The 20,067-nt window shown below is 38.1% G+C and overlaps 1 protein-coding gene across 6 annotated transcripts in view; it reads right to left on the bottom strand.

The window, feature by feature from the left end:
* The window catches only part of ETV1 (ets variant 1), a 66,034-nt gene that overhangs the window by 45,734 nt on the left and 233 nt on the right, over window positions 1-20,067 (bottom strand). For 2 of the 6 annotated variants that reach the window (XM_009867482.1, XM_009867485.1), the window contains exons 2-4: window positions 19,369-19,456; window positions 17,581-17,628; window positions 7,704-7,757 (exon numbers count right to left, since the gene is read on the bottom strand). In XM_009867482.1, the coding sequence (XP_009865784.1) occupies window positions 7,704-7,757; window positions 17,581-17,628; window positions 19,369-19,456 (190 nt within the window). Of the gene's footprint in view, window positions 1-7,703; window positions 7,758-17,054; window positions 17,116-17,580; window positions 17,629-19,368; window positions 19,457-20,067 lie in introns of those variants that run through there. The other 4 variants (XM_009867486.1, XM_009867488.1, XM_009867483.1 and 1 more) reach the window with 3 other exon arrangements.

The following is a 20,067-nucleotide window of genomic DNA, read 5'->3' as shown; positions in this document are numbered from 1 at the left end:
TACACGACAGGAATGTGTCACAGACTCTCTAATGCTTAACTGATGTTTTGAGGACTGTCACTCTCTCCTCCCTTTTTTTTTTCCAGCTAGGTCCTTTGAAAACTTCACGGCAGTCTGTGGGAAAGCCTGGCTTCTAGCTTCAGTCACTGAGGCAGCAGAACAAAAAGGACAAAAAATGATACAGACTGCAGACACATTTTCCCTAAAGAAACACACGAAATAAATACAAGGGGACAGACTCAGCTTGAAGACTGCCTCCTTATTTTACACCATCCCAGAGCTTGTGGATTGTCAAATCATTATTTAGGCCACACTTGGAACACAAAATACGCGAAACACGGCAAGGAAAGCCGTTTTAGGAGAGTTCACAGTTTTGCATCAAAATAGAATCAAGAAGACCCTTGAATCTGCCTTGTTTGGTTTCTGTGTGAAAATACAATTTAAACAACTTGCTGCATACTTTCTTTGATACAATTGGAACTGAACAGATGCTCTAATGCACATACATACTCCTGACGAAACAAACTAAACAAGTATCTGTTTTAAAACAGAACTAACTGTCATGTTAAGAAAATACTGCTGTGACTACAAGTTACAGTGCGAGGCTCGCCTGTATTTCCACAGATGGGATCTTCACAGTGTCCTTATGGGGAAGGGAGGAGGGGAGGCTTCCTCAGAGAGCAGCTAGAGGGTTTGTTCAAAACTGAAAATCCCACATTTTGAATAAAATATGTTTAGGGTGGTTTTTTGTTTTTATGTAAACAGACCTTAGGAAGTGATCCGACAGCCTTAAGAAATTATCATTTGAAAGAAAAAAAAAAAGGAGAAAAAAAAAGGTCTACATGCTTCATCTTTGATCTAGGAGACAGATTTATCACAGGACAGGATGACTGAAGTTTATTCATTAGCTGATAACCTCCACATGCAACCCCAGCCTTTAATCTGCAATGAAACAGCAAATGAGGAGGGGGCTCTGAGGAAAGGAAACTAAGTCAGCTCAGCTGAGCAGCGACAAGGGGACAAAACCCCAGGAGAAGAGCTCGGTCCAGTTGCTTGGGCTCCATCAGGTTCACAGCAGCCAGTGCACTTAAACCATATCTGCATCGCGCGGCTGCTGCCTCTGCCACAACATACCTTTTAGTTAGCAATAAAATTCCTCTCACAGCATGGAATAGCTTCCACTCAGAAAGTTTTAAAAATCAAAAGCTACGTATTTGATGGGTTCTTGTCATCTGTGCCACAGTGCTACTGCCACCATCAGTATTTACATGATCTGTGAGCCGCTGCTACAATGCAGCAGAACCTAAAGTCCTTGCCCCACCAAAGCTGGGAATTTAATATCAAAATGCAAGCGGAAAGGCAAATAAACAGCAACTGCTTACTAAAATCAAAGCAAACCCACAAATTCTCTACTATTAAAGAGCACAAGTTAAAGGCATTACGGTCGACAGTCTGTCTCTTGGTAAAACTTTTTCAAGCATTAAAGCTTGCAATGATGGAAAAGGTCGCGACTATGGTAAACATAAATTTTTTCCAAAAATCCTCTAGAGAAAGAAATAGCACAGGCTAATGCCCGGTGATGAACCACAAAATGAGCCCACAAAGTTCTCTGAAAGACACCGATGCCTAATTCCTTTTGCACGAGAATTTAAAAAAAAAAAAAAAGTTAACAGCTGGTAACAGTTTCAGTCCGGCTTTAAACAGAGGAAACAAGTGCTCAGAGACACAATGAAAGAAGTGAGGCTGAGGCATGGAGGAAGGGAGATAAGGTGGTCAGCACTGACTCCTCAGTCTGACCTCTCCCGCTCTTACAACAGCAATTGCACTGGCCTCTCTTTGTAAAACGCTTTGGAGATCTCTAGATAAGTGATCATTAAGAAAGCTGTATATCCCAGAGCAGAGCAACACATGCATTTCTGTACCTACTTCAAACCCAGCAACAAAGATGTTAAGCAACGCGCCCAAGGTCACGCAAAGCTAAGGGCAGGAACAAACCACAGAGCTCCCACTCTCACAGCCCTTTAGGAAGAATCCGTCATAGCCGGGCATGCACTAAAATAAATAAGTAAAAGTCTGTATTTGACGACGGCTGACCTATGAAAGGAAGTAGTTTCAAGACAAGTGGCAAGAAACAAAACACAGCTGCAGAGGAAAGTGCCTAGCAGGGAACAGCGAAGCACCAAGAATAACCAGCACCACCTTGTAGGATATGGGTCGGGTACCACACTTGCAGAGCTACACTTAAAGAGAAGGTGATTCCAGTCACATAGACCCAGGAAGAAAAGAAAATAAAAGAAAGGAAAAGAAAGAAAATTTGGGAAAAAAATTAAAATAAAGAAAAACAACCTGAAAACACACTAGGGTGTGAAAATTGCCACACACCGAAATCCAGAACACTACCAACTGCAATTTCTGGGACATTGTGCACCACTGAGACATGACTACCAGCTGCCTATGTAGTGAATCATCACGTTAAAAAATGTCATTTTTTCAGTCCACTAAACTCTGCAGCTTCTAGAAAAAAAAATTAAACTATTCCGCATCATAAACAAAGAGAAACTCAGTAAACAGAACTCCTTTTGTCTTCAGGAGACCCGCCAGAACTCACATTATTCTGGTGGTTTCTAGTGTGTTTTAAATCTTCATAGAATTACAGAATCACAGAATGTCAGGGGTTGGAACGGATCTCAAAAGATCATCTAGTCCAACCCCCTGCCAGAGCAGGATCCCCTACAGTAGGTCGCACAAGAACACATCCAGGCGGGTTTTGAATGTCTCCAAAGAAGGAGACTCCACAATTTTTGGGTTTTTTTTTGTCCCCCGGCAACTGCTCATCACCTCTTGCTATACTAAAGCAGAGGGGGAATGCTCTTCTGGTTCTGAAATCTGCTTTTGACATTTTAGTCACAGAAAGGAAAATAAAACAGCATTTTTCAACTGATAGTGGGAAAAAAAATATGTTGTATGCTGCAAACATGTAAATAAATATTAAAGCTTTTCCTCATTTAAACTGCATTTGGAAGATCCTCAGCCATTAGTTAATATGACAGAAGAATAGAGCTACCTGAAGCCTATGTAAAGAATCTCTCTTTAACAGGCTTTTAAAGATTGCAAGCCAGAGCATCTAAAAAGCACATCCCTGAATAATTTAAGGCTCCTGGCATCTACATTGTAAGAGCTCCTTTGCTAAACCTGGAGAATAAAAAAAAAAAAAAAAATCGCAGAGGTAAGAGAAAGAATAAAGGTCGTGAAAGATCAGCGACAAAATCACTACTAAAAAGTATTTTTCCTATCTTAAAGTTCAATCACACATGGACAAGCACAGATTTTACAGTCAGCCCTTCCCGTTTACTGTCAACAGCTGTGGTCTAACACCAACTTTACCCCTTGGCAGTGTTAAGGCTATGGTGGTCAGGGAAGAATACAGGAATACAATGAAAGAAAAGGAAGGAAACCGATGGAGAAGGTGAAGCACGACATAAATCCTCACCAGCAGAAATTCAGTAACAAATAAAAAGCAAAAAGAGTTTATCATGAATTTTAAATAAGTAACCTACATTTCAGGACAAAAGGAGAAAGAGAAAAAAAAAACCCACAAAACTCTGGAAAAAAGGACTAATGTAAAAACATATTATTAAACCAAAACACGATTATGCTATTAAAACACCAGGCAATCTGGTGCAGGGTAATCCCCATTTATGACCAATTGCACCAAGGCTGAACTACAGACCAGCGCACTGTTGCCGATACCAAGTTTTCTCTGCCAACTACATCCTTTAAGCATCAGCAAATCCTACCTACTTCCTCTTGTGTATGTCATAGAAATCATCCAAATAATGGGAGCAAGCAATCTTCACCTCATCAGCTATTGGCTTCGAGCAAACTGGACACTTTACTCATTTTTACTCCCAGATTGGGAAAGTCCTTGTTGATCTCCAGTACCTGCAAGCCTCACCACTGATTACAACCAGTCCAGGGTCTGGCTCCTCCTCGGTGTATGAAAATGGACTTGAAACAATAGCAAACCTTATCTGAGAAAGTTAACACAGGGCACCCTTCTCAGCACCTGAATGTCGACGTTATACAGACAGAAAAACAGCTTAACTAAGTCTTATGAATTACATAAGAATCTGGGAAAAGTGTCACATACAGAATGTTGATTTATTTATGGGGTTTTTTTTAATCACCTTTTCAGAAAAACAGATTTTTCATTTTTGCTTTACGCCACTTTTCACACAATTGCTAAGAGTCACTTGAATATAGAGCAAACAGGTCAGGTGAAGGGTAGAAGGAGATTGAGAACAGGGCAAAATCAGCTTAACAGAATTTCTAAGTAAATGCAGAAATGAAAGAGTAAGAAAATTATAGTATTTAATATGCAACTGCAATATTTTACCAGTGTAACTGCAAGCAGGAAAAAAATAAATTGCTACACATTTTTCACCCCTAGAACTCAAAAAGTTCAGTCACTGTAGAAAGCAGAAGGTTACAAGAAACTGAACGGCAACTTGTTCTTCAGATTTCATCCAAAGAGGCTACTCTCCATCTACTCCTCATTCCGTTCACTCTGAGCTAAACTACAAAAAGGTTCCTTGTGACAGGTATTCAAAGTTAGAAAAATATTTAATAAAAGATGTAATACAAGATAGACAAGAAGGAGGTTTGGATGCTGTAACAAAACAAAACAAAACAAAACAAAAAGCACATACAGAAAAGGTTTGGAAGTGCAGGCATTTCTAAGATTAGTATGGTGGCAAGGACCTCCTTCCAGAAGACATAACGGAATAACAAAATAAGTTCAACTTTAAACAATAAATTGAATTATTGAGAGGAAGCCTGACATGCTGGATCCTTAGCTAGGGGAAACATGCGTAATTCCAGCAACGTCAATACTATCACATGAAGTTAGGCTGGCTGTTGATCTCCTTCGTAATACCTAAAGCCCACACCTAACTATAAATATATATATTATGCTTGTTTTTTGAAAATTGATTGAAGTTTAATAGCAACTCATAATTGAAATATTCATGGTCCCAAGCTAGCTTTGAAGTTAAATCCCTAAGTGGATAAAGTGGACTGTATATCTAATCTAAACTAAATGTTTCCCTTAGTTACTAATACCAGTGCAGTTTCACTAGCTAAAATCATTATAAGAGAAAAGAAACGCAAAACACTTGAAGGGGCATTTAATCCTGCTCAACTAGGACACAGCCCACGACCTTGGCACCATCAGGTCCTCCACTACCTGCCACATATTCGCTTCAGGATTTGACTAACTTGACGAATTCTAGGCAAGAAAGTTTTAACCACAGCTCTCCAGCACTGCTACTGCTACCACAGTTTCTTACAATTCCCGTCGGTGTTACGAGTTTCAATTTAAGACCACAAACCTACCTGAGATCTAAAGACCCCTTCTCAAGCAATCAAGCTAGAAATAAAAAGTCACTAATTTTTGTACCTGGACTGCATCCTGTGACTGTTTCAATGGAATACTTCCAATTTCTTTACGTATTCTTCACATCACACACACACACCTTATCTAGATACAGCCCCAAAAATTAAATTTGTGCAGCAAACTGCAGTTTGGCTGCCTCTGAACTAAAGCGGCTGTGACCTCCTTCACTGGTTAACACTTCTTGTCCTTCACCATTTTTGGTTTCTATGGAGCCTATGAAAGCTTGCCCATCCTCTGCCATTTAACAAAATAATAAATAAATAAAAAAAATTTTTTAAAAAAAGGCCAAGTGCTCCTGCTAGTCACTGGGCGAGTACCGTACAGACTTATAGATTATATATAGCAAGTCATTATAATAGAGTTTGAAGGCAGGTTTGGATCCTAGAGAAAAGAGTCACAATTGTGCTATTTCTGCAGCAGTAATTTCCCCATGGCTTTGGTTATGTTGATCTCCGTTCCTGTTTCGCAGAGCCCACAGCTACACACATTATATCCAAGTGTATGTCTGAAACTCCATAACCTTTGCCAGAATAACTCTCCAGGAAGCTCTCCTGACCTTTACTTAAGATAAAGAAACCAACTGAAATGAAGAAATAAATGTGCCTTTGATAATACTGTGTAAGCTGTGGCTAAGGAACTTTGAAATACAACAGCATTAATAAAATAGCCATATTAGGAGAATTTCTTTATCACCAAAAGCAGTGATCAGCTTCAATGGGGCTTTTCATTCACAGTTCACAAATTATTTTCCAAGAATGATTGACTTGTTGTGTAACGATAATTGTGGGTTAATAGAAGCCCTAACTGAACTTTGTACTCTCACACAAAGGATGTATGCATGCATGACTATATTTGGACACAGCTCCATATGCAGCATAACATATCTGATTTTTAACTTATAGAATAGTTTTCATATTATGATCTTTTTTTTAAAAAAGTACTTCAAGAAATAGGTGGAAAAAAACCCAAAGAACCTGTTACAAAGGGCAACTTTTAAAAGTGACTGTATATGTATATGTACAGGTACTTGGAGAAAAACAAAAATAAATTGCTGCTGTTTAGGTATACTATCAAAGTCCAGGGGACAAATATTTTAAATTATTTTTTCCTTTTTTCCCTCCATGAAATGTCATTATGAATACTCTCAATAAATTCTTCTTAAAACAGTCTCTAAATAACTGAAAAAAAAAATCCTATAAAAGATTTATAAGAAAATGCAACAGGTTTAAATTTGGTTTGGGGGTTAAAGACTCTTAATGCAACTCCTTCTAATCTCTCTAATTTTAATCCTAACATTTCAGTACATGAATGCTATATTTAACAGCTATCTGGTTTAGCGAACTGCAGTAATTCGCTCTGATAGGATAAATTATTGAAGTTATTTAGCAAAATGGAAAAGCTACCATGCGCTCTGCTGCAATCAGCAGACGCTGTTGAGAACAGAACTCTGATGACGGACAGAAGCCCTGCCATAAAGACACAAAAAGAAGCTCCAAGAAGTCTGTGACTCTGTCAGATAATGTTCCTCATGCCATTTCTTTACTACATCCTTGCAACCACCCAAACCCAGAGACCAGCAGGTACAGCAAAGGGGAGCCGGAGTTTAACAGGACAGTTGCACATTGGCAGGTTAAGGTAAGATTTGTGGGGTGCTGGCTTAAAAAAAATAAAGAAATAAATTTCAGCACACTTTAAGTCAGGCAGCAAACAGTGCAAAGCATCCAGCCTAACATTACCCCTACTTCCACCCATTAACTCCAAGGGGAAAGATTCGTCGGAGGAACAAAATGCCACATGCCAAGACAACCGAAAAATACTTCCGCAGTGGCTGCATTCGATTGATTGCATGGAGAATTTTATTTATTTACCTATACACAAAATGTACTGAGCGGCCTGAGTTCTGCTCCTATGTCCCATAGCATCCGATCTGCACCGGCTTAACACACTCCTCACCTTACGGGCAGAGAAACTCCTTCCACCTCCACAACCTGAGTCTTCCCTTGCCTCCTTGAGGGAGTGAATTACAGGAGACGCCTGCCCTGCTAGAGGTTATATTTTCATCCCCAAAAAAACTTTTGGCCGCAGGTCAAAACGCCACTTGCTTGATCTGTTCATTGTGCTGATGTCACCGACCAGCGCGAGGAGCTATCACATGACCAGATGACACAATAAATAACAAACACGAAGACCCAAACATAAATATACAAACACGTAATTTTAAGAAAGTGATGATTCGTACTATACTTACAACTTTCAGCCTGATAGTCTGGCACAAACTGCTCGTCATTGTCAGGTACCTGAGCTGAAGAAAGGAAAACAAAAACAAAAATAAAAAAAAAATAAAAAAAAAAGAAACAAAAACAAGGGAAGAATTAAAAGAAGCCATTAAAGCATAAATAAAGACTCTTGTGCTTAACTTGAAGCCCAGCCAAGATTAAAACTAGGGGTTTATTTTCTCATTGTTGCGTATGGAAATGAGGCAAGAGCATCATTTTAATATCAGATACACCCACGGGCGAAGCTGCACGTAGGAGCGGTGCGAGCCCCGGCGCAGAGCGATGGGGACGAGAGGAAGAGAAGGCTGACACCGGCCCTACCTGCCCTACCTCACTCCCTGCATGGGGATCTGCACCTACCGTGCCACTGGGAAAACCCAGCAGTGCTCCTTTTCCAAATATCTGCACGGGAAGTCCGAATAAAACCAAATCCTAGTGTTTAACACTTTAGGCATCTTTAACCCCGAACTGCCACACCTTCCGCTTACTTAAAAGCGAGTCCAGTTTTTCATGGCAGTCAGCCAACACAGTAGGGTTTTTTTGTTATTGCTTTAAATACTCCAAAAGAACTATTTTACCAGACTGGTTCAATGATAACACTTCAGACATCACAAAAAAAAAAAGAAAAATAGGTTTACCTAACGCAAGAATCATTATTAACACCCACGCACCTTGTGTAACATCATCTTCACCTTTAGGAAACTTTCATCCCAAACCTGAGCTATAAAACACAACAGCTGAAACAGAATTTTGTGTCTTGTGGCAGCACCGTTCCTTTTCATTCTCTATCCAAGATATCAGCCATCTCTCGTGCTGCGTTGTAAACTCATTTATGTTGAAATAGCACCAAATGCCTACTATAGGGGAATGCATTTGAAGAAGTGTAGAACGTTAATGCCGAGAGGCGGCATCCTCGGAGCACGGCTGGTTCTGGGGACAGCCTGAGAGAGATCCAGCTCATCGCCTCTCAACTTTGTCATCTTTTCCTCAACATATACTAACTGGAACCACCACAGCCAAGCTGCATCAAATTAGCTGTTTGAAAATACTTTAATTTACACAGCTCTTGTCTAAAGACAAGCGAGTAATTCACATGATCTTAATTAAAAGTTAAGATCTGCCGTGATCTGGTTACCCAACAAGACTCGAGAGGTAAATACTGGTTCCATAATCATTTATCAAAACTGTTGAATTTCAGACCACTAAATACATTAAACGATAAAATATAACTGTAATGCCCTTCAGAACGCTTTCTAGTTTAGGAAGTTTATGTTCCCCTTTATATATGTGCAATTGCTACTAGTTTGAATAGAATTTGTTTGAATTAAAAATACAAATTCAATTATAATTGCAGCTATTTTGAATGTGGACTACAGCACTCTTCACGGATCAGATCTCCACTCCTTACTCAGGAAATATTTCTCACTACTTAACCGAGAGATTTTTTTTCCCTGGGCAGAGTGCAGAATAAGGCCCATGATACAGAAAAATGATTTGGCCTTGGTTTTACAATAAATGTTTAAAGTCTTAGTGTCTTAAATGCAGCAAATACCCCTTAAGAACAAATGACCTTGGGAAATCTGCACACCTAGATTTGAAAAGAAGTGCGAGATAAAGACACCAAGTGTAATTAGCATTACTCTGAAAAAAAAAAAGCATAAATATGGTTGCTCTGTTGTTAGGGTTTTTTAATAAAAATAACCATTATAAGAACCTATCCTTTTAGGAGAAACCAGTACCTCTGAGGACATTAGCTCCTCAAAGTATGAACCTGTATAAGACACATATTTTACCAACCCAAATATTCTCAGTATTTTTGAAACCAGAGGACTTTTACCAAAAATTAATCCAGGGACAATACGAGCACAAATACTACACAGCACAAGTTCTGACATTTCATGCAATTCACTCCATGCAAATGTTAGGCATTTTCCTTACAAAAATGACAAATATTTAACCATCACCAAAGAATCCAAATATGGAATCAAGGTATTCTAATTAAAAATAAGTTCCTAAGGATTGCTTACGTTTCCAATTGGTTTTGAAGCATTTGCAAGTACATTCAGAGGTATTGTATCAACTAATTGCTTTTTTACAGAAGACACATCCCACACATTTTTCTTAAACCAGTTATCATTTTCAAACGCGGCAAGGAGGCTAGCATTCCTAATTTTTTATACACGGACACGAATTTTTTATATAGATATATATATACATATATATGTTAATTTGTCAACTTGGGATGTCTGAAAAAGGCCAGAAGAAAACAAAAAAATCTTCCTGTTGAAATCGTGAGGCTACATTTAGTGACAACAGAACTGGGAAAGCAACATAACTTTCCAGGGCGCACTCTGCACACCGGACTGCCTCACTGATGCCTTATTCTGGCTTTATCAGTTTAACTTGACTTACTCCAGAACAAATCTGTTGTAGAGATATATGTATATACCAGTAAATTAGGTCCTTTCTTTTTTTCTTTCCCCAGCCAAAGAGTAAGAAAAAACAATACAATTGGTTAAATTGTCACAGAAAAACAATATATTACTTTAGAGATACTGTCATTACCCATGATGTGGTCTAGAGTAAAGAATCTATTTCATTCACGGATCTCCAAAATTTATAAAAGTATATTTAACAGAGGTGGAGATGCATCATTTTATCAGTACTCTAGAAATAGGTGGAGACCGCGGTGTCAAAATGTATTTTAAATACAATATTGACGAAGCCTTAAAAGCATCTGTAGGAAATGGAATACAGCAAGTTAATAAGTGTTTAAAACCCTGCCAAATATAAACAACATAAATACCAACATCCAAAATGTTCAACCCAAGAATGTACATTTCCTACTGGAATCTAATCAGTACCTTAGAAACGAGCCCGCAAGCCCATACAAAGAAATTAAAAGGACTCGTTAACTGTTGGAAATGACAAGAGAGATTTTTCCTTCATTTAATCTGATATTATTTTTAAACTAGCAGAACTGAAACTAGCACGTGACCGTACTGCAGAAATGCAAGCAGCCATCACTACCGCAACACAGAGACTTCTTCCACCAGCACCTTGCTGCAAGAGGGCAAATCTTTGGGATGCCTCATCCCATTACTCGAGGTACCAAAGCCCCCTTCCTTTTGGAGTCTGGCTAATTACAGGCAAATTAAACCAGCAGGTAAAGGCACTTCAACCTGAATTTCCGAAAGGAAAAATCTAACTTACAGTGTTGTAAATGTCTGCACATTTATATACGTATGCCATTCACTTCCTCTTTTCTTTTATTCACAAATCCTGCAATTCAGCAAGGCTGCCATAAAATCCTCATTGGTCATCTGTTAACGTACTCAACATGAGACATAAAGCATAAATCATCAAAACTTCCTTTTTTTTTCTTTTTTTTTTACTTTACCATTCAGAGGAAAATTGAAAAAGATATCCGAAATGATCATCTAACTGAATGAGAATATTTCCCTGAGCTACTTAATTATGGGGGTTTGAGAAGGCAAGTATATTCCAAAAGACTAATAAAAGGTTTTGAAGGATATTAAGCACGTGGCTTTTACTGCTAATAGCAGAAGCAGCTACATTAGTTCATTCCATATTCAGAGCCATCAAGTCTCAGACTCCTGAAGCAGACAACATCTGCAGCATAAACTATCCAGCTCAGCCCAGATTATTACCAAAAGTTTTCTTTTTCTTCTGATTATAGCTATAATGTCTCAAGAGGGCTTCGGAAGTGTACAGAAATGGTAATGATGTGAACTCGAGGATGTTATCAGCTTGGATTTTAGAGTTTCACTACCTACCGAGTTAAAATCAGTTTGCCAAAAGCAAAACATTCACGGCACAAAACCACTTAACGCTTGTTTGTAGCTTTCAGAGTTTTAAAAAAATATATTTGAGAAGCTGAACTGACAGCTCATTTTGCAAAGGGAAAGCAATTTAGGGAAAGGAAAAAAAAATAAATAACGTTTAGAAGTGGGGCGCGTTAGCTTGCTTTCCTCGCAAGTCAACAAAAATAAAAAAAGCCCCCGTTAACAAGCATCCAGGACAAAAGGAGTTAATATTTAATTAAAACCAGCTCTATCCACTGTAACAATGACCTGGAGCCAAACAAGGCAGAAGATGTATGAGTCATTCTTTCTGCCAGTGAATGAGACAGCTGATCTCCGAAGCAATTCCTCAAGACAAGCAGTCAGAACTGGAGTTCTGCCTCCATTCACAAAAACACAGTCCAGCATGAACCATGTGGCCCCAACCACAAGCTTTTCATGTCACACCCTTCCAGAAAGCTACAGCAAAGTAAACTTGAACTTTAGGCATAAACACACTGATTTCACTGCTTTGTCTCAAGATGCAGTGCAGACCTGCTGAGGAACCTTATTTAATAAAGTAAAAAGTTAAGCTAACTCTCAAGGGTTTCAATTTAACTCTTCCTTCTCCCCGTCGCGAGCTGGTTCCAAAAGCTCAGCTGCGCTCCCAGGGAAAGGTGTTCCTGCTAAAAAGCGGAAACTTTCCAGAAAAAACAAGAAGCTGCAAACCTCCTCGGCTTCACTTAAAACTTTATTTTGGGTAGTGGAACACTTCCTGCCGTACCGTGTTCTCTGACCTCATGCTTCGCTTTTTAGAGCTAAGAGCGATTCATTTTTGCAAGACGTATCCGTCATTTATTCAAAGTGGCGAAAGAAGCTGAAATGGACGGGGAATTATATATGAAAAGCAGCATTTTGGCTTCTGCTAAAATAAGACTTCGGGCCTCAACAGCAATGAGTTTATTGAGTTTTCTTTGATTCATTGTCACTTCTGAATTTCTGCAAGATTGTATAAATTCTAAGTATTACTGAAGGAGCTGCGGGGGAAGGGGGGCAGGGGGGTTGGATGTTGTGGGTTTTTTGTTGGTTTTTTTTTTTCCAAGGGAACAACTGTTTCTAACAAAGGAGCATTCAGAAGGCAAAACAGTGACAAATTTCAAGATGGTAAAAAATATTATTTCTCACAAGCACTGGATTTGCTGTCAAAACAACCCCGAACCCTTTTTACATAACGTGAGAAGCTCTGACTAATAAACTTAAATGCAGTTCAAAACTAGCTCCAGATCTCAAAATTCTTCCTTATGTGAATAATCCCTAGGAATATGAAGATGGGTTTGCAGAATCTGCTCTTCATTTGCTGCTATACTAAAAATGAAAAAGCATTAGACTAAAAGGAACGCTCAGCATTTAACATTTTTCCTGCAACCCTCACGGTTCGTAAACCCTACTATGCCTTCGAAAACTATTATTATTTAGTGTAACAGGAATTTACTTTTCCAGTAAACAAAAAAAAATGCTTAAAGTTTTATTACTACACAGACTTTCAGACTTGTAGGTTTCTGGTGGGTTTACATCTTTGGGATTTCTTTTGAGAAGAACAGTACCCTCCCTTTCTCCTATTTTGCCTAATCTAACTTTTCTCCTTGTTTTGTGCACAGATATTTAAGAGCAAGAGTTACGAGTATTTGTGAGCCAAATCTGTCTGATCACTAGAATAAAGAGAAAAAAAAATAAACTGAAGCAGCTATTCTCTGTATTACATTTCCAAAATGTGAAAATCTTTTAACTGTTTTTTAGCATCTCTGTCCTCATCAAGCAGATTTCAGTCACAGAGGTATTAAATTATCATTTCTTGACCATTTTTGCTCTTGTAAAAGTGTGGACAGTTGTTGAATATGGCTAGGTAGCATTTGCCTTACACTGGGTATATTTTACAACTTTTTGGCAGAAGAAAGCTGTTCAGTCTAAGCTGCTACACACCTTCACTGATTTAGTTAATGAAGAAATAGTACTTTCTTTTTTCAAAAATAACCCTCTGTGAACTAGAAACTACTTATTCTCACACCTCCGCAATTAAGAAAGAAACTACAAGTCAACACTAGCTTAGACATCCTTCACAACATCCTTCACAACAGGAGAACAGAGGGCAGGAACTTTTTTCCTAAAGTTCATTCTAAATTTGAGTATTAATTATTCGAAATAACGTACTTTCAGATACCAAGAACTGGATTTGAAATCCTGGCAGCTTGTAGTAGCCATCCACCCAATCTAGCTCAGCTGCAACAGACGCATGAACCCCGTTACCTGTACCTATTATTGCAAATTCGCTTACTCTTCACCTATTTTTTCAAGACACCCAAAGAATATTACTTTATTTTTCAGTTTATTATCATCTGAGAAGCATATTACCTACTGCTCTAAGAAGCAGATCTAGTGCATAAATTCACTGGCTGCCTTTGCTTGGGATGCCTTTCACATACCTTTAAGAAGCTATAGGGAAAACTAGTAACTGAGAGAGTAATTTTAAATAAAAACCTGCTTTTTCTGTTAATCTGTTTTACTCCCCAAACCAAATGCTTTAACCATGGAAAGGAGACATACAATCACTAAGAATTTGCTCTCTCCATTTTATTCTAGAATAAGAAGTAACAGCTACCATGAGATAACAGTAGATTAATATTTGAACCATTTTTTTCAAGTCACTGAACAATTGCTATCTGCCCAAACCAATCTGATTCCAAATAGACGGAATCAATAAAGTCATTTTATAACATTATCATGACAAAATGTTGCCATCAAGTTATTTAAATATAAAACAAAAGATAACATCTGAATAATATTTGCCTTGGTTGGCACTAGGCTGTTTTAACTATTTCCTTTCAAGTTTGAAGGTTGAAACAATTAGTAAAAGGCTTCCCACTTTCAATTTCTGGCATCAGAAAACAGTTACCATCTATCTTCTTTCCTGCACACCAACTGACATGAGGGAACCTTATTCAGAGTAAGTTTTCCATCAAAATAATTCAGATTTTTTCTTACATAGTAAAGACTACACAGGGTAAGAAGTAAAACTAATTTCCATAAAAATCTAGTATGCAGCTATGCAAGTTTTCTCTAAGTGGTACTCAGCTTCTTAATTATGGAGTAATAAAATATTAAAGACGTTACTAAATTGTTTGCATTTCGGATTACTTCCTTAATACATGTGAACCTCGCACAGTTTTCAGCGAGGGGAAAAAGAAAACATTTCTGTTCACATGTTTACCCCCAACTTGTCACAGGTGACACTAACCATAAAAATATCCAGGCTAAAATATGTGATGTAGTAAGGATAGCTTCAGGAAAAAAAAAAATCAAAACAAAAAAAGCATTTTTGTGTGTGTCACAAGCTGCAGCTCACTTTCTTCTCCTAACTAATAAGTAGATTTTTGACCTGGTTACTCCCCAGTGGGGATCTGAACTCGTGGGAGAAACCTGGTCAGCTGCCACTGCTTTTCTTAAAAAGGGTCAAGATGTTTTAAAATTTCATGGTCATTTCCCTGGCTCCAAAGCATTATGAAAAGAAATATGTAAACATTGCTGATGCTGCCAAATTGGCAGCCTTCTAGCCTATGAAGGTCCAGAAGAACATAAATGGACACATCTAGCAATGGGTAAACAAGTCTGATTTCAAAATCTGTTTCCTGGCTAAGCTCATCCATGTAGAGATTTGAGCAAGAGCTACAACACCCCCAAACACCAGGGTATTGTTAAGACTACCAAAAGTTGCTGGGGGTGGATTTGTTTAGTAAAAATTTGGGATCAAGTTGTTAACTCGGTATCTGATTTCCCCATCCTGACTTTTTATTTCGGTTTTAGTTTAGTCTTTAGAAAAGCTGCGTAAAGTTTGTGGTTTATGGAACAGCTAACACCATGGCGCAGCCTGAAACACATAGATTTCCATAAAGTATTTCTAGAACACTGCAAAATCTGTAATATTTACTTGCAATACGCTGTGAAAAAATATAACTGTAACTTTATTTAGCCCTATTATCCTCTGCCAGATGAAATGGCAACCTTTTTTTTCCTCCTTTTTAAATAACTACTAGATGATCTTTTCTTTACAAACCCAGCTGACACAGGACTAGACACCTTTCTCTCTCAAATCTAAATTTATTGAGTGAAAAAGACTCGACTAAAGAGAAAAAAGGCTCTCAAACAATCCATTGTAGTCTAAAATAAGCAGTGTCTCCAGAATAAAAATTGCCATTAGAGTAATTTATGTACCTGCAGATATGATTAAATCAGTTTTAAATTCCGTATTATTTTTCAAACTTAGGTTATTATCTGCACATGCATTATGAACCTGCCTGTATTTTTCTGACTTACGATCAAAGATATTTAACCATTTTCAGAAACAAAAACATCCATGCCAGTGAAAAAAATCAAACTAAAAGGTCTCCTCTCCATCCAAAAATACCATCTTTCGAGTAGTATTTTAAGATATTTCTGGCGTGTCAGAATCAATTAGATGACACTAAATAAAGAGAAAATCACCACAGAGACACAGTTACCGTTGTATTTGATCATTATACGACAAAAAAATATCTTAGTACAGGACATCCTGCTTTTAGTTATTAGGAAAGAATCATATTAACTCATGAAAATATATCCTCTGTTGCATTAATTTAAAGAGAACATTTTTTTAATTATATACAGAATAACCACATGCTAAAAATAACGCTAGGAGAATAAAAATATCAGTAAAATAAACAATACCCCATAACTTACTAATAGGCTAAAAACTTGACTAACTCCATAGAGAGCTGTTAGAATCAGTATGTAGGCAAGCATTTATCAGCAATATTCCCTCTTTCTACAAGCATTTCACCCCAGCATCCCTCCTTTCCAAAAAAAACAGAGCATCTATTCTATGAACAGTTGTGCATGATAAAAATCAAAATTATGTGAATACTCACATTCATTTAAATCAGGAGAAATTTGGAGAGATTATGTTAACTTGCATCAACAAAATCATCTTTATTTCAGATGCATTAAAATTCCAACCAGAAATATTAAGGAGAGACAACACACAAAAATCTCTATGCTTGAAATAAACAGCACTGTAAATATCAAAGGCAAAAAATAAATCAGGAAATATTGCTGAAGAGAATAAATACACTTCAACAAGCTGAAAGCTACCTTACATTTTGTTAAAGTTCTCTTAATGTAGCTGCTCATTTCTTGTTATTGTTAAAGAATCTCTCCACAGCTACTCTAAATTCAGATTTCTACATTATTGTTGCTAAACCTCTCTTCAGCAGAATGTGCTCTGCGAGATTATTTGAAACACTTAAAAGCACGAGCAGGTGTAAAACAGACCGATGGCAGTTTTCTAATCAGCCGGCACACAATCTCACAACTACAAACATGAAGACAAGACTAACATGCAAAAATATTTAAAGATTTCTGAAAACAAGAAAACAAACAAACAAAAAAAAGCAACAGTACTTTTTTTTTTTAAGTATTCCATATACACACCTAACGTTCTGTGTTGTGAACAAGGTGGAAAGAAGACACTTGCACTTAAATCTTGAAGCATCCCGTCCCGATGAACCCAGAGAAACTAATTTCTGCCATCAGAAAAGTACTCCACCAGAACACCAAATAATTATATGTGCTGCTCTAAAGGAAACAGCAAGCCCAGTTCTGGCTGCATGTAGTCTCTCGAGGTACAATAATATAAACCTGATCAATTGCAATTAAAATCTGAACAGAGGCTTAGAACTTGAAGTCTTGGTGCATTAGTTCTTGCCAAAAGCAGATGTGATTGTGAGCTGGAAGCAATTTCTCCTGGTAATTTGTGATGACACTGGGTAGAGCAGCCCCAGAGTCCCCAAAGACAAACTCATCAGAGGCTCTAATGTATGCATGACACATGAGGTGGCTCTTTTAGAGCTCAATTAATTGGGCTGAACATTAAGACAGCAAGTTCAGGACTTTTTTTTTTTTCTTTCCCCCCTCCAGAGTTGTTTTTCCTCTTTTTACAAGCAGTTTTTTCCCTTACCTTCTGCAAGCCATGTCTCCTGTAATTGGCTCAGATCTTGAAAGAGTTCTGCAAAAAGATGAAGGCATGGATAAAAGACTCACACCTTTAATCTCTTCATAAGATTGAAATATGCTCGAAAATATATTTTTCCTGAAGAACAATGTATGTGAATTCTATTTTGACAGACAAAGTGGGTATTTTTGTCTTGCAGTTAATGATTTTTCTATATCTATTAATAAAAAAGAAGTACTTAGTGTAGTATTTTATCAACTCTTGCAATAATCACTAGAATGTTAACCAAGCTCTGCAGCAGAAAAGGCTCATTCAGCAATACATAGAAGAGTTAAAAATTACAACTTTTCTAACAGGTGAACTATTTCTCCTGATACAATTCAGGCCTCCTCCTGCAATATCTGCCCGAGATAAAGCTCTCTCAGACTTCAACCTGAGCTCTGCCTGAGCAATGACCGACTACTTTTATTAGTAGGACTGTAACTACTATATAAAAATTTTGAAGCAAAGGCCTGAGATGCTGCACTAGCAAGCAGAAATGGGAAATCTTTTGTACTTCCCCTTATGTTTTACTTTGTATGACAGAAGAATCACAACTACGTCCTGTGTGCTGCACTCACCGGACTTCTTTAAAGGGAAATCTCTTTCTCCACAGACTGAGTTTTGCAGCAGCTTATCTTTTTTTTTTTTTTTCAATTCACTAAAATCAATTGCTTATAATGGGTGTAAATCAGAGCAGCATTCAGCTTACTTGCAAAGCTCAGGAACTCAGTTATGAAAATTCTGTTTGCTAAGACTAAGTAGGATATTTGAACTGACAAATGGCTTATTTTCAATTTACTGCATTTTGAGAGAGACTTCCTCTTTTATGAATACTGACAGGTAACTATTTACATACACTTAAATGACAGAGGCTATTAATTTATCCTGTGGACTGATACCTCAGGCTCACATTGGGAAATCACGTAACTGAAAGTCAGAAAGTTGTTTTCTTTTCAATCTACCCTAGAATAGTTTTCCAAATGAGTAAAGTAGGGATTCTGAAAAGTGTATCAGTGTGTCCTCACCCTCTTAAGACTTAGACAGGGCCAAGTTGTAGGCTCCTGTACACCTCCCCATATGTGTTACAGACTTACAGGAGTGTAGGCGTGCGTAGCATCTATACCGACCTTGTAACCTAAAGACACGTTGCTACAATCATGCAGTGGCTACTGATGGGACTAAGCTACAAATCTTTAGCCCTCCAAAACTTTGCTCACCCTAGACTTCCTTAACCAAATTCCCTAGGATTTTTAACCCTGTCAGTGTTACACAGTCATAGAAACAGGATACAAGACACCAGGAGCCTGTTTACCAGCAAAGCTAGAGCGCAGAGAGTGCGCACACCGGCGTTCTTGCTCCTGCTACCACCAGCGAACGCACACCAGTGAAAAAGATGTTAAAACACAGGAGGAGTGAGGAAAGTCTTGAATCTCAAGAGGCCAGAAGGTGAAAAAGCCAGGTGCCACGGCTCGTGTCAGATGCTGCAAAGGCTTGGCCTCAGCACACGACACCTGCGTGCCACACGTGGCGGCAGCACCTAAAACGCGATAGGGTAAGTCGAGGCAAGAAGATGAACTTTATCAGTTTGCTGCCTTTGCCACTTTGCTTTGCAGTAGTAAATGCAGGTTTTCTCATCTTGTTTATCCAGATTGATCTAGGTATATTTATCTCCACAAGATAAATAAATAAATAAATAGCTCTTAAAAAGCTTCTCTGCATTAGCAAGTTGGGGGGGGGGGAACAAACCCTCACCTTCTGAATCATGAGCCAGGTCTCTGTTAATGAATTTTCTTTTCCTGACATTTGTCGGTCTCTCATTACAGTTTCTCCCACGCGGATTCTATAAACAGGAAAGATCAGTTACTTTAGAAATCTCAGGGTTTGGTGGGTTTTTTTTGTTGGTTGTCTTTTCTTTTTTTTTTTTCACTTAATCAAGAATACTCCAAGCTGGCATGAATTCTTCACATATTCAAACAAGGAAATGATCGTCTCGCAGCCTCCAATTTCTAGCAAAATATATTGCTGAGCACTTAACACCCTCCTAAAGATTTCTGTGTCTAAATGCAACACATTTGTATCTACGTAGACATCTACTTGTGCAGAATACATACATAATGTGTTCAAGCAGCAGCACAATAACAACCATGTATTTTTAGCACCTAAAGTACACAAACCTACACAATAGCACATAAATCCCCTCTGCGTAAGCTACACGGGTGAACCCAGATACGAGATTATAACAGACTGCTTTGTTTCCCTGTGTTACTTATAACAATGTTTGCAAAGTCCTGAAAGGAAAAGGAAAAAAAAAAAAAAAGGAAAAAAAAGGTTAACGTTTGCCTCAACTTCATTCTTCTGCGCGTTGCAGGCAAACGCAGCCAGAAACTTTGAATGCAGCTGCTGCCGCTCTTGCCTCTCTCATCCGCTAATCATGTGCATGATTTTTTAATC

Source organism: Apaloderma vittatum, unplaced genomic scaffold (genome assembly GCF_000703405.1).
Source record: "Apaloderma vittatum isolate BGI_N311 unplaced genomic scaffold, ASM70340v1 scaffold9814, whole genome shotgun sequence".
In the NCBI taxonomy this organism is placed as follows: Eukaryota; Metazoa; Chordata; class Aves; order Trogoniformes; family Trogonidae; genus Apaloderma; species Apaloderma vittatum.
The sequence above is the reverse complement of the archived record's forward strand: the minus strand, read 5'-3'. Positions and strand labels throughout refer to the sequence as shown.